General features: G+C 41.3%; 1 protein-coding gene across 1 annotated transcript in view; it reads right to left on the reverse strand.

Moving 5' to 3' along the window:
* The window catches only part of maml3 (mastermind-like transcriptional coactivator 3), a 338,548-nt gene that overhangs the window by 15,296 nt on the left and 308,643 nt on the right, over positions 1–14,609 (reverse strand). Inside the window, exon 3 of the mRNA XM_028801708.2 lies at positions 1,550–1,780. Coding sequence (XP_028657541.2) covers positions 1,550–1,780 — 231 coding nt within the window. The remainder of the gene's footprint in view (positions 1–1,549; positions 1,781–14,609) is intronic.

A 14,609-nucleotide genomic window follows, 5' to 3' on the forward strand; every position in this document is an offset into this window, starting at 1 on the left:
GAACAAAACTATGATTGCTCAGCAGAATCTAGCAAGAGGTGAAAACTGGCATACAGCTGCTTCTGTGAGCAAGAAACCCTTCATGGCAACATTGTGGGTCACATGGAAAGAAGTCCTCATAAGCTGATGGAACAATTACCACTCAAGACAGGCTGAGGTTTGTTTTCATGAACATGTTACAGCTCGGGGAACTCTGCAGTTCTGTTGGTGGAGACAGTCTAAAACAGTCTATAAAGAGGTCAGTAAAATTCCTTAATAGCATTCTCTAACATGAATACAATTAAACACATTTCAGAGTGGACACTAACATTCAGTATTCTTTTATTACTAATAGAACTCACAATGACACTGACACAAAGATCGGCTACTTTTTCCATGTACCACCCTATACCTTTCACAGTGGACACTGTCGCAGAGTGCACAACAGAATGAGGAGAAGCATCAGAAACCTTTAGGCACAAATCAGACAGGTGAGCTTCTTTAGCCCACTTCCAGGCTGTGTGCTTTTTTTTTTTTTTTTTGAATATCAGTCTACCCTTTGGTATTGGATTTGCCCTGCACTTGGCATAAATGTAACAGCTGGTAGGGGCACTCTCTTTATTTCTCTAAATGTCTGCACTGTGTCTGTGCCTCACCCCAGCTTCATTTTTTTGTGTTTTTCATTTCTACCCTACCCCTTTTGCTCCTTTTTGTTGAACATTTTCAATCAAGTTCAGAGCAAGCAGGGCTTGGGGGTCAAGCTCAGTTTAGAATGCTTGAGTTTTTTGGTTTTTACGGTTCCAGTCCCCAAAGAGGACTATACAAGACTTGTTAAGAGCTGTGGCATTAGGTAGCTTAGTTCACCCTGGCACATCTACTACTCAGGAAATGGTACAAATTTAAGAAATCTTGGTTATACCCAAGTTGTGTTTCGATTTGAAATCTCACCTAAGCCTATATTGTACTGTCGATTGAAAGAAATCTAACTCATACCTAGTTGTAGTTTAAATTCTACAAATTGAATGAGTTGCATGGGCGGCACGGTCGCACAGTGGTAGCGCTGCTGCCTTGCAGTAAGGACACCTGGGTTCGCTTCCTGGGTCCTACCTGTGTGGAGTTTGCATGTTCTCCCCATGTCTGCTTGCTTGCTTGGTGTGTGTGTGTGTGTATGTGCCCTGCCCATGATTTGTTCCTGACTTGCGCCCTGTGTTGGTTGGGATTGGCTTCAGCAGACCCCGTGACCCTTTGTTAGGATATAGCAGATTGGACAATGACTGACTGAATGAATGAGTTGCCTAAAATCTTCTTTCTTCATTTAGCCTCTCTAGTTTTTGTTTCGCCTTCGAGTTTACAGTATTTAATGAAATACATTGATTGATTATCCTAATCGTTTAGTTTCAAGTAATTAATAATAAATCCAATTAACATATCCATCTGTAGTTGTCTTCAACATAGTGAGAGTTTTTTCACCTGTATCACTTATTAAGAAGACATCAAATGAAGAGGATGACTCCCTGTTACAGTGGGAACTCCCCCCTCCCCTCGAGTGTTTGCTTTTTTGTGTCCTTACCTGCTCTGCCAGCATCTGTTGCTGCTGTCGCTGCTCTCTTAGAAGCTGCTTTTGCTGCTCCATCAAGTGTAACTGGACTCGCTGCTTTTCTTGCTCCATTATCATCTGCTTCATGAGAGCAGCCTGCTGCTGGTAACCTGGTGCTCCTGGGTTCGTGCTTGGTACTGGGGCTACATTGGCAGGACCCGGTAAAGAAGGCTGGACTGAGGCTGCCTGCCGAGGAAGCTGTTCCTGTAGGGTACAAACAAAAGAAAAAAATCACATTATAAGCTTGGCATGACCATTGTAACCAGGCAAGCTTCATGCCACACTCATATGTTGGTTAACAAGATAAAGAAAACTTCCCTGAGTTTAGTCTATGCTTGCCAATTTTATCAGCATAACTTCAGCATATGCAAGTCAATATTCTCTCCCCTTTTCTTTGCAGATATTTATTTCAACACTTAGATGGTACAGACAAAGGATGACCTTACCACTCTGAACGGCAATTTTGCACTTTACAGGATGCGGTACACTTTTGTGAAAACATACGTGAACATGTGTGCTCTTTGCAGTTCAAAATCACTACCCCTACTTTGTGCACCCCCTTCATGAGGCTTTGGATTGGTTTAGAAATGTGACACTCAGTGACTTGAAATTCACTCATGGTTGTCTCCAGATGTACAGTATATATTAGTCGCACAGTATGTTGTGAGCGTTTGAGTAGCACAGTTATGTGCATCTGACCTTCATAAGTCTCATTTATTTAAATACATCGTTTCCCACAAAGATTACTTGATCGAGTTTTGTTTATAACAACAGCACATTGGGCTTCCTTAGCTTTTGTCTGCAGGCTCTCGAGAGAAAACAAATTACAATGGATGCTGTGCTGGTGGAAGAAGGAAAGTGCTGCAGCAGGTAGCTTTAAACCTTAAGCGTCAGTGGTAGCATTAGCTCATCTAGCTCTGTCTCCAAAGAAGCAGAAGGCTGGCAGTCATTCACGAAAGAAAGAAAGAAAGAAAGAAAGAAAGAAAGAAAGAAAGAAAGAAAGAAAGAAAGAAAGAAAGAAAGAAAGAAAGAAAGAAAGAAAGAAAGAAAGAAAGAAAGAAAGAAAGAGTGTGTTTTTTTATTAGGTGTCTGTATTTTTTCTCAAGCCTCAGCTATTCTGACTGTGTGACACATTCTCCTCCAAGTGCTCCCTGCTAGAAACATCTGAAATCAAGGGAGACAGAAATGGGGGAGAAAAAAAAATAAGCATCTGGTTGATCTAATTATTTTCCATATTTTCAAGTAATGGAGGGGCTGCACTAGAAGGCGCTCGACAGTCTCTATGGTAACAGACTCCTGCTTTAAGGCCCTGGGCTCAGTCACCAGAATGAAGGCCGACAAATTGAAGGCTGGTTCTGTTTTGCAAAATTCAGGTGCTTTATATTTTCCCCTGTAAGTGTTCACCCCAGAAGAAGAAACTGTACTGACAACTGTGTAAAACATAAATGTATGTTGGGTCCCGTGGTGCTGGGGTCAGAGATATTGTAGGTCACAGGACCGGAGTGTCTACTGACAGAAAGTGTAGCTGATCTAATCTCTGGCCAGATGTCTCAGAGTAAGATGTTCCCCAAGCAACTTCAAGCTGTGAGAGGTACATGGTGTGTCTGGTAATATGACGCTGCTATTCAGGTCACATGAATACCACAGGTGACTGGGGCTTAAAACATGCATCCCGACAAATGAAGGATAACCAGCGCCGACTGTTGGGTCAGTGCCAGGAAGCACAGTTGTGTCAGCTTCTAAACAGAAAAATATTATTATATTTTTTACTTCATACAGCCTCACAATGAAAATCAGAATAACATTTCTTTACATAACAAAAAAAAAACGCCAGCTTCTTTTGCATTTTACTCAAGCTCAAGGCGGACCTGCCACTGGGGTGAATACATTAGTGCCCAGCTTGGTGGGAGCTTCATCACCTGCTCATTCTACATTATTGTACAAGATGGAGTTGATCTTCATTATTCAGAGATGTGGTGTATTCAAAAAATACAGTTGCAGGATTGGGAAGATAAGGTACCAGAAGCAGTTGATTCTGTGTAAGGCTCTGTAAAACAGTTACCGACACTTTGAATACCTGAGGAATGCACTTTATGGACACGTGTGTGTGGCACAAGCACTGCTCCTTAACAGTGTTTGTGTGGTCCACCCCCCCATGTGTGGCCTGTGCTCTTCTACACTCTATCAAGTATCTTACAGTGTTTGTGACAGATGAGCTCAGCTGCTGGACAGTAAGCAATGTGACTTCTTCTAGGGCCCACTTGCATTGTCACCCTTGTAGGCTCTGCTGTATGGTATGTAAAAAGTGCTTGATCTAGTGCTATATTTTGCGCCCCTATTTAACATGAGCTTCATGCCAACAGATGCTTGCCTCGTCTTGAGGAGCTTGAGGTGCCAGGATTACTTGCTCACACTGCATATAATGGCACTAGAAAAAGTTGGCTGGTCTGGAACTCTTAGAATTCACTTTGCTGTTTGTCCCTTGGCTTTGTGCAGCACTTTTGAAGTAATGGGCCTTTTGGGGTTTTGGGGGGGTATTTGCATAAATTAATTCATTTTCCACACCCACTTGCTCCAGTGCAGGATCACAGGGAAGCAGAGTAACTTACCATTCTGTAACCCGCTAAATCCACTTTAGAGTCGGGTGCAAGGCAGGAGTCAACACTGGGCAGGGTGTCAGTCCACTGCAGGCTCTATTTACCCACACAGCCACACTCAGGTATTCTAGCTAGGATTGCATGTGTGTATTTGTATAAAGTTAAAACCACTTGGAGGTTTGCTGTATCCCATGATAAACAACATCTGTCTTTGTTCTTGTTCGCTCCCCGTTATCTCTTTAATGTGCTTAAACTGTGTCCTCCAGTATGGGACATCTTGTAGTTTAATGTACATGCTTGAATTGTGATGATTCTTCAGGATTTATGGGGTCCCAGTTAAATGTCACACTGGGGACAGTTTCTGGGGGTGCTCAGAAAGTCACGTGCTTCTCAGTTGTACTTTAGATAGAAGTTCTGAACTGGATAAGACGTGACTAACCACGTCTTGTCTCTGTCTTAACCTTGGCCCCTTGCTTCCTCTGGGGGATATAAGTTCGCCATCTCAAGTCTGGAGCTCACATCCTTGGACTGAGACCGTGGCTGCAGATATTCTTCAAGACACTTCATTCAATGCTTGCAAAAAAGGGTTTTCCCACCTTGCAGCCAAACCCCCATCATTTCTCTTGTGCTCTTCACATTTACATTTATTTATACAGAACCCTTTCCATATTAAAAACACTTTACATGCCCAGATTCAGCAGAAGGAAGCATTGGAACATTAACTGACTTGGTCAGGGTCATAATGGTGGGAACTGACCTGGCCAGCTTGCAACAAAGTCCTGAGGTCCAGAAACTACATCACCCCGACTAACTACATGTAATATAGCCATGGGAAATGTGGGGGGTGAAACCCATGACTGAAAACGTGAAAGAACAAAGAAATCTGCGAGTCAGGCTGTGTGTGTGTATAAGTAAGCCCAGGAATACATCGGCACCCCAGCCAGGGACGTTTCCTGCCTGCCAGTGCCTCTGGCATCCGACAACCCTGATTTGGATTAATTGTGATGGAGAATGGCATAGTTTATACACATGCACATATACAATACTTAGTATATCTATACCACGAAAACATGTCCTGAAGTTTTTGGATGACAGTTCTGATTCTATTTGTACCCTGGAAGATCACACATTTATAATAAAGTGATAAGTTATTCCCATTTTAGCATGCAAAACCTCATTTGATTTAAAAATTAGAGAACAATCTATTTGCAGCTGTTTACTTCTTCATCACATCATCCAGTTCATTCATCTCCTTTTCCGCAGGTAACTAGAGTACACACGCCATGTCCTTAGACTTGGCCTCACAGAGCTCAGAACATTTTGTCACACAGTTATGCCTCATGCTGCCTGTCTTACTCATGCCACACTCTTATTTTACCTGTTGCTCATTTGAGTCGTTTGTTTCAGGAATGAGTGGAATCACAGTCTGCGCTATTCTGACTGCCTTCTTAAGGAATCACAGGGCCACAGAACCACTCTGGAGACAGCCTATTACTCTACAAACACATCACTCTTTGAGAAGAGGCTGTCTTGGGAGCTGCAGTCATGCACGCTAACAAACGTGTACCAGGGAGCTTAGCACGACTCCTAGGCAGTCACTCCCTCATTCAGTAAATACACACACCATGCAAATGACGCCATGCTGACTGGATTCATCGATGTGCTGTCAAAAGGCCACGTTTACAAAAGAAAATGGTATTCCTTTCAGTATTACTGCTCTTTCTACGGTGACTGAAGAGACAGTCGTCTTAAGCTGTCTGACACACAGGAGGTACTTTGCTTGCCTGCACTTTTTAAGTTCTTTTTTTAAAGTAACCCTGTCGTTAACAGCTATTCATTTGCAATCAACTGCTAAGACATAAACATTTTTTGTTTGGGCTCAAGAAGTTCTCTGGTGCTGTACCCCGCTTCAAAACAATCATATTTAATGGTTGATAGGAAGCTGCCCAACTGTGGTTTTAGTTGCCCAAGATTCTTAACACACAGCATTAAGCCAGTCCTGCTCCTTGGTTGCTTGCATTGTGCTCTTCAACCCCACAATGTCCTTGTGACATGTTGGATTACATCCTTGCCATGCTCACCGGTGTAACTTGGGTCCTCCCAATTCAGGGTACCTTCATAACGGACATGCACCATGGCTTAGTGGCTAAGGAGCAGGACTGTAGAGCACAAAACCACAGGCGTGATCCCTACCACTGCCTAATGTGCAAAGTGCTTTGGGGTTTAAAATTAAAAGTCGCTATAGATTAGATTAGATAAACTTAATTAGATATCACATGCACTTCAGAAGAAGTCACCCATCTGAATCTAAGCATGTTTGTGCCCAGTCAGTACTTGGATAGGAGACCATCTAGGACAACCTTGGGCTGCTGATGGAAGAGGTGTTGCTGAGGTCAGCAGGGGGCGCTTACCCTGTGGTCTGAATGTAGATGCACTGATTGGGACACTGGGCTGAAAAAATGGCCCGATCCTTCGGATGAGATGTAAAACCGAGGTCCTGACTCTCTGTGGTCAAAAATGATTCCTGGGCATCCATCGCAAAGAGTAGAGTGTATCACAATGTCCAGGCTAAATTGCCCCCCCATGGCCAGGTCATTCTGGCCCCCTAATCATCCCCTGTCTCTAATTGTGTGTCTCTCTCTCTCTTTCTCTCGCCACTTCACCACCTAGCAGCTGATGTGTGGTGAGTTTACTGGTGCAAAAATGGCTGCCACTGCATCATCCAGGTGGATTCTACACATTGGTGGTGGTTGAAGTGGCTCCCCACACACTGTGAAAAGCACTGTAAGTGGTGAGAAAAGCACTATGCAAATGTAATTACTACTTTATTAATCCCATGGGAAAATGAAAAAAAATACATATAAACATATGAATGCAATAGTTTGTACTGTTACAGCAAAACAGACCAGGTTTGACTAAATGATTAGTCAGCATCGTGCTTCTAAAGAGTCTTTCACCAAACACACACAAAAAAAAGAAACCGTTAATGGAGCAAAGGCAGCTATTTCAGTCCCTGCCAACTGTTGAACGCTCAGCCACAAAGCATGCCTCATGAATTCTGAGTTCAACACCAAGGAAGCGCTTAGGATGTCCGTGTGTACTCCTTGTACCATGCGATGAGCCGCACAGGTCAGACATAAGCTGCCTTTCACTACAGCACATCAGGAAAGCTCTTCTGGTTATCTCAGATGCTTTCGGGGTTCAGCTCACGCTGGCAGCCAGCAGATGGCAGCAGCACTCTGCCATGCCACCTCTAATTTTGGCCTTTTCCCAGCAGATGGCTTAATCATGACCAATGTTGTTTTTTTTCTCTCCTCTTCCTCCTGGATAATGTGTCTGAGGCTGAGCCTAAGCAGTGAAGTGTGACGGCGTAGAGCAGGTAGCCTGGCAACTGAGAGCATAATACTGAACAGATGGTGTTCATACAGCATGATGGACATCCCTGGGGACAGGAGGCCCACTTTACTCAAAATGAGTTCTCTCGGCGGCTATATATCTTCCGTTTATGGATCAGGCCCCACCCTACTTGAAAATGCCCCATCTTTATAGCTGGCTTCGGGGAAATCATGACACTCCACATAAGTACAATAGATTGAAGGCTACACTGGAACTGTGTCGTGTCAAGCACATTTCCTGTGAGCTGTAGACCCCTCACTTGGCTCTGCATTATGTATAACCCAGGAACATGAAACAGACGTGCCAGTATAAGCCACAGCCAGCATCCAACACACCTAGGACATCTCCAGGCACCTTCTCACACTTTCTGCAGGACTGAATGGAGCTGCTGTTGGTTTTCTTAGCTAACTTTAAAACATGTAAACTAAAAGAATTCAGATTTAAATAAGCAGATCAACAATAATAATACTAATAATACATTTTATGTATAGGGGCACTTTACATTAGCAGTAAATCTCAAAGTGCAACACACGTATTGCAAAAAGCTTTTTAGTAGAGACTGCCCTTCAAGCCGGACACAGTTTGCGCCAGTTACTTCTACAGTTGTATCTTTAGGAGGGAGCGAGGCTGGGTAATCCAGCTGGACCCGCAGAGTATTCATGAAACACTTAGGGTGACTAATGGTGACAAAGACCTCTAGGACTTTACAATTAGAAAGCGATAATCAAAAGAAGGCAGGGGATGCTGGCCAGAATACACTTTTTACAGTCAACCACCATCCAATGTCTGTGTCCCACCCATTTTAACCTTTTCGTTTTATACGCCAGTTCAGATGTGGCTTTTTCTTTGAGACTATCTCTGAGTCGCCTTTAATCAGTTGCAGATGACCCTGGTATTGGGTGTGTATTTAAGAAAGAAGCCAACTAAGGACTTGCAAGCCGTTTGCTTCTCAAACTAAATACTCTGATATCCTTATCCACTTATGCATTTGTGCATTTGGGCCTTCCACAGATTTTTCTACGGTTAGATCTACTTTGCCGACTTGTCTTAGGACAGGAACACACACCTTTGTGTAAAATCTACAGTTTCTTAGAATTCTGTCACATAGAACAGCCTTCATTTTACTGAACAATAACAGATTGACCTGCGTCTTGAGAACGATGTTTCATTTGAGCCACTTCTGAACCCAGGACTGAACTTCAGGAATGCCAGTGCCTTGCAAGGAAAACAAGGAAAGACCAATTTCTTGCTTTATTGAAGAGAATATCAGGTTTTAAATGTTCTAACACAAAGGTTTCTCTAATAACCAATTACAAGTTCAACATAATTCATTAAGGATGAGCTAAGAGAGTTTACCATTAGGACACTGAAGTTATGGCTTTGCAGTCATAGATGAATAATAAATTAGAAATCAGCTATTTTAATCAGTAATAGCCATGTGCAACATTAGTACTGTATAATTGTAAATTAATTTAATTGTAGCTTGCTAAAAAAATTATCAATTTCTATCCAAAAAAAAAAACAAACAAACAAACTTGGGGCAATTCCAAACTTTTGAACGCTAGTTTATATACTCAAGGTGATAATCAGCAGCTACTATGAAATTTATAGAATGATTTGCAGAGAAGTCTTTACAAAAGTACAAGCAGTTCCCACATATGCTGTGCTATGAGAGAGACAAGATATTTACACGGGAACTTCACAATAAATCTTTGTCTAATTACAGGAACTACCTTGAACAGGTGTTTTTCTGTATTTTTCAAAATAATCACCTCCAAATGCAGAGTATTTACGTGCATATTGTTACAATTTTTGCTGGTATGAAATTCCACATTACAGCAACTTGAAATACGGTAAGCAAGTCACTTAGCTGATGAAGTTAGGCACGGCCCTCAATCCAATTATTTCTGAGCCGCAGTACGTTGCAAGCACACACTTACAAATACAATTACCTGCTGGTCTAGTGTGGAGCACTCGGCTTTACCAAGTTGCAGTAGATTAGAGTTAAGCTCTAAATCATGGCACTTGTGTAAGAAAAAAGCAAGTGACAGAGAACATATTAAAGCTGGACATGGAATCAACAGCATTCCTTTGCACTCCACTGTTCTCTCCAACTGGTGGAGATCTGTCAAACTGAAAACACACGCTCGGCTTTCTTTTCACCTTCTACAAAAGTAAGGAGTTTTCTGTGTAGTGATAGGTGGTGGGATGGTGAGCTGCATCCTTCAACATCAATCCACAAAAAATTGCTGCTGCACCCTGCTAGTTATAGAAGTATAACCGGGCACTCCGGTTTTCCACCTACATCCTTAAAGCTGTGTGTTGTAAGTTAACTGACCTAATTTGTCTCTGTGTTGGATTGGCACAGTTCCTGCCTTGTACCTGATGCTGTCTGGTTAATCTCCTGCAGGCTTGTGAATGTTGTGTCAGGAGCTTCAAGACGAATGGATGGAAATGAAGCAAAAGAAAAGAGCAAGCATTTAGGGGCACAGAGTTGTCACAACTTCATTGAAAACTCACAATTTCTAAAATGTAGAATGGGTCCAAATACTAGAGGCCTTTGAAAGTTTATGTGGAGGTGGAAGATGGAATACTCAGATACACAATGTAGCTTAATGCCTACATCATGAACAAAACTAATCCTACACTGTAAAGCTTAATGTGAAGGGGGGGGGGGGTGTGTGTGTGTGTGTTTATTATTTATACAATTCCACACCCTTGTTGGTTTAATCTCGACAAAATTTTACACATATCCCACTTTGACAGGCTACTTTGGACCCCAAAATATTGACCCGGGGGTACCTTTTGGGGTTCCTTTTTACCACAGTGAGTTTTAAGGACAGTGCTCTTTTCTGGATTAAATTAATTTAAATTGTCTCTGGGAGGGTACATTTTAAGAAATACCATTTGTAATATGTTTTATAGCTCTTCCTCAAAATTACTACCCGGGCAGTGCTGTGTGCTGCTAGTACTATACAAATAATTGTAAAGCAAAGCACAATATTACTGGAGCCATACTCTAAATATCATACATGTACACAATAAGCACTGGGAAGGGGATCATAGTGATTACAAAACACAACAAAGACTGAGAATGTATACTGCAGGTTTGGAAGTTTAGTGACTCTGCAATTGTAGTTTCCAAGTTTTATTTCAAGTTTATCAAGTTTCAAATCAAGCAATATGATCACAGTTAAAACCAGTTTGATTTCTTATTGTTGAAAATTAGCCTTAAAGTACATTTGAAGGAAAGTATACTATTTGCTTTGAGGACAGAATGAATGATTCTAACATCACATTCTTTTAAAATCTTCAGCTGTGTCTGAAACTCTAAAACTGTAGCTAGTAGGTGCCAAACTCCAGGCAGGCCTCAGTTAGTGCAAAGGTCAGCACTCGGTAAACTGCATCTTCAAGCTCACTTACACTTTTCATGCTAAGGCTAGCTTGGAGCAAATCCGGCCCACTGTAGCTTCTACATCCTACTGAGTTGCGTTTCCATTTGTGCTTCTGTAAGCCCAAGGTACACAAAGTAAGCTATTAGTGTGCTGGCAGACACTTGGCAGTTCAGTTCAACTCAGACTCCTGGGGCTCAGAATTTTTACTTTTATTAATCACATCTGTTTTGTGCAGGCAAAATTATAAAATGACAGGTGAAAGGTGACGGAGGATAGACTCCTCTCTCATGATCAACCAACTACAAGCATCACTTATTAGACTGAACTTACTTGTACTGGAACAGAAGAGCCATGAAGGAAAACATGCTAGACTGACCTAGTTTTATTACGAATGTGAACATGTCACAAGTTGTAAACTTTTAACGGATTGCAGGTATGTGATGTGGACTGGAATAGAGCAGTAACTGCCATGCCCCCGTAAAGCATAAACTTGATAACATTTGCATAACAGACATGGCATCCCATAACTGGCCTGCTTGGATAGCACAGCTCAAAATGAACACTATACATTTGCCATCCTTAACACTGTGGCTAAAATTGCAACATGTAGTACCCATAGACACCCACTGCATTAAACACAACACACATGGCCAAGGCTTTACTGGAAAGTTTATGTGGTGTTGTGAAAAAGGCCAGAATTTAATTTGTGTAAATATCCTTCCATTCTTTCACTATCACTCAGTCCTTATTTAAATCAGATTCAGTGTTTTGTCTGTTTTTCTTTTTGTTTCTGAATTTCCATTACTTTCCATCAGTTTTTATTATGTAAAGATTTTATGTGATATGTCACTTACATGAGCCAATGGAAATCAAATAAAAGCAATTTTGTTTTCTGACAAATTTCTTTCTGGGATCAAATAAGGTAGTTTCTTTCTTTCAAGCACCTTGCAATGATGTATAAAAATACAGAAATATAGTTTCCTCAAAACGTGACATATTACACATGAACAGTCTTGGAAGAGCCTACACACATACACATGAACTGATAGGAAACGGGATCAGGAGAGTTGGTAGGTAAGATTGAGTTTAAAATGTGGGTACCAGTAGAGCCGAGTAAATATCAAAAGCACTAAAGTACATTTATAAATGTAAGAGTACCATCCACAAATTAAGACTCGGATCAGCAGCCTTAATTGCTATTGCATTGACCCCTGGTATACACCTCGGTCGGTGCAAATAATGATAATGGAAATGCTTAAAAAAAAGTCCCTGACTTTTGCAGAAATGCTTCTGTTTACACTGACACTCTTAATGGCGACAGTTGGAGACAAATGCATCATGAGTACAGAGGGTCCAGCTCATGGGACATATTGTAGCACTTGAGCCTGATACGTAAACACTAGGTCATCACTGCAATGTGCGTCAGTGCAAACAGAAAACTTTCTGTGCACCTCAACAAAACCTGATTAAACAAAAACATTTCCAAACATCACAAACAGAAAAATATCAATTAAAATAAAAACAAGAAGACTAATTTGTCATCAATCAAGCACGGCTAATAGGCCTAGTGATCTTTTTTGCAACTTGGTCTGTCTTGTCGTACTTGAGAACTATGTCTAAGTTATGGGCTGGGTGACAACAGAATTAAAGTGAAAGAAAACGCACAATGACATGAGGGGTAAGTGAACTGATCTGTGGTTGTTGAGTAGAGATACATATCTGTTGTTTGCAAAGATGTTACGGTGTGAACGGTTATAGGAAAGATGTTAAAACATATCAAAGATCAAGCTGTTAAAACAGTATGAAATATGCAGATGAGAATAGCAGTTGTATTTATCTAGGCAAAATGAATCATAACATGGAAAAGCAAACACTTCCTAAATATGTAAAACAGTTTGAGAGGATATGGTTTAGTCAATCAGTCTTATAAGTCCTCCATCACAACATCTCCACAGATACATTTTAAGTGTTGTCAAACATGACTCTGTACTTTGCTTCAGACTCAATTACATTTCACGTCAAGCAGTGTGCTGTTTTCTGTCCTGCATGCCCCCTTAATTTCCATCACATGATTAACTATTTAACTGGGCAAATTTTTGCAGGACAAAATTTATCAATGTTTTTGAGAATTTTCAAGGCATGGGCTGGACCTCCCCACAGGTTTCTCAGTTTGAAACAATACAGATTTAGCTCCCTTAACCTGTCAGAGTAGGACATGCACTTTAGTCTCGGGGTACATTTAGCAAAGCTTCTAGAGCTGTTAGCTCTTTTTTGTAGGATGTAGTGGCACCCAAGTGCTCATTGGAGGTCTTGAGGGCTTCTAGAGCTTACAGCCTAGACCTTTTTGATGGGATGAAATTCCATTTCGCAATTTTGCAAATACAGAACAGTGGAAATAAGAGACAATTTTACATATCCATTTAAAGGAATTGCATTGTTTTGGTAGCAACAAGCTGAAGAATAGAACTGTCCACAGCAGGACCCACTCAACTATAAGCACACACTTGTGTGTAACTGGACATATCCAGAGCCACCAAATAACCAGAGAGTGTGCCTCCACAAACGTGCCACTTATCAAAGGGGTTCACACATACCTTTATAAACATACCGCATTACCGGACTGCATAACAAGTTAAATAAAACAGCTGCTTCTGATAACACTTGTTAGCAGACACCACTTTTTCTTTGTCATTTAACCTAAATGCAGCATCTATTCACATAAGTACAAGTACCTACAATAAAATCCTCCATTTGGTGGAGCTTTTCTTCTCTCCTTCTTCTTACAGACCTTTTTTCATGGAAACAACATGCAAAGCAAGGAATAAAAATGTGCAAATACCACTGTCAATCTATCACAAGCATAGAGAGTCGAGCGAGGATGATGATGTAGCAATCAAACTCCAGTGCGGACTGTCACTTGGTAGCTTAGCAACTGCTTTGCCTGAAAAGTGCTCCCTCATTTCAACCGGTGAACAGAGACGGCGATCCGCTTCATCACTCACCTACACTATCACGAAATGCAAAATGGCCAACCTTAAACACACAGAAACCAGCACAGGCTGACACAGGTCTCACTTCTTCTCGGGAAGGTAGACATAATGAAGGAGGTGGCGGTTCATACTGAATGGAATTACAGTGGGCTGATGTGACAGAAGCGTTCCAGGGACTCCCTAGTGAACCTGGCTGCTGTTGTGTTGTGACCTGTTCTGCACAGTACTATTTGACTGTAGTGAATATCAATTTATGTCCCAAAATCCCATGAATAAAAATAATTTTAAAGACCTTGGTAAAGGTCCCAATGAATAAGCTTAGAAATATTTTGTAGGAAGATTTCAAGTGTCTGCTTTCTTCTATCCTATTTGTTATCAGAGTATAAAAAGCATTTTTCAACTATCTAGTGACATTTGCACCCATTGTGGCCTCTTCATGCTATACAAGAGCTTCTCAGACTATGTTAATGGCGCAGAATGATGTATAAACACAAGTCTTTTATTTTATACAGTGCCTTGCATATTAAACAATGTAGGAACAGTGGCTTTCCTTGCTACGCTCTTAAGAAACCAAAGTGATATTTAAGTTTGTCACATGGGAGGCAATAAAAAGCACAAAAAGGTGGTCATTTGCTTTTGCGCTTTGTTGTTTTTC

This window comes from Erpetoichthys calabaricus, chromosome 5, assembly GCF_900747795.2.
Source record: "Erpetoichthys calabaricus chromosome 5, fErpCal1.3, whole genome shotgun sequence".
Lineage (NCBI taxonomy): Eukaryota > Metazoa > Chordata > Cladistia > Polypteriformes > Polypteridae > Erpetoichthys > Erpetoichthys calabaricus.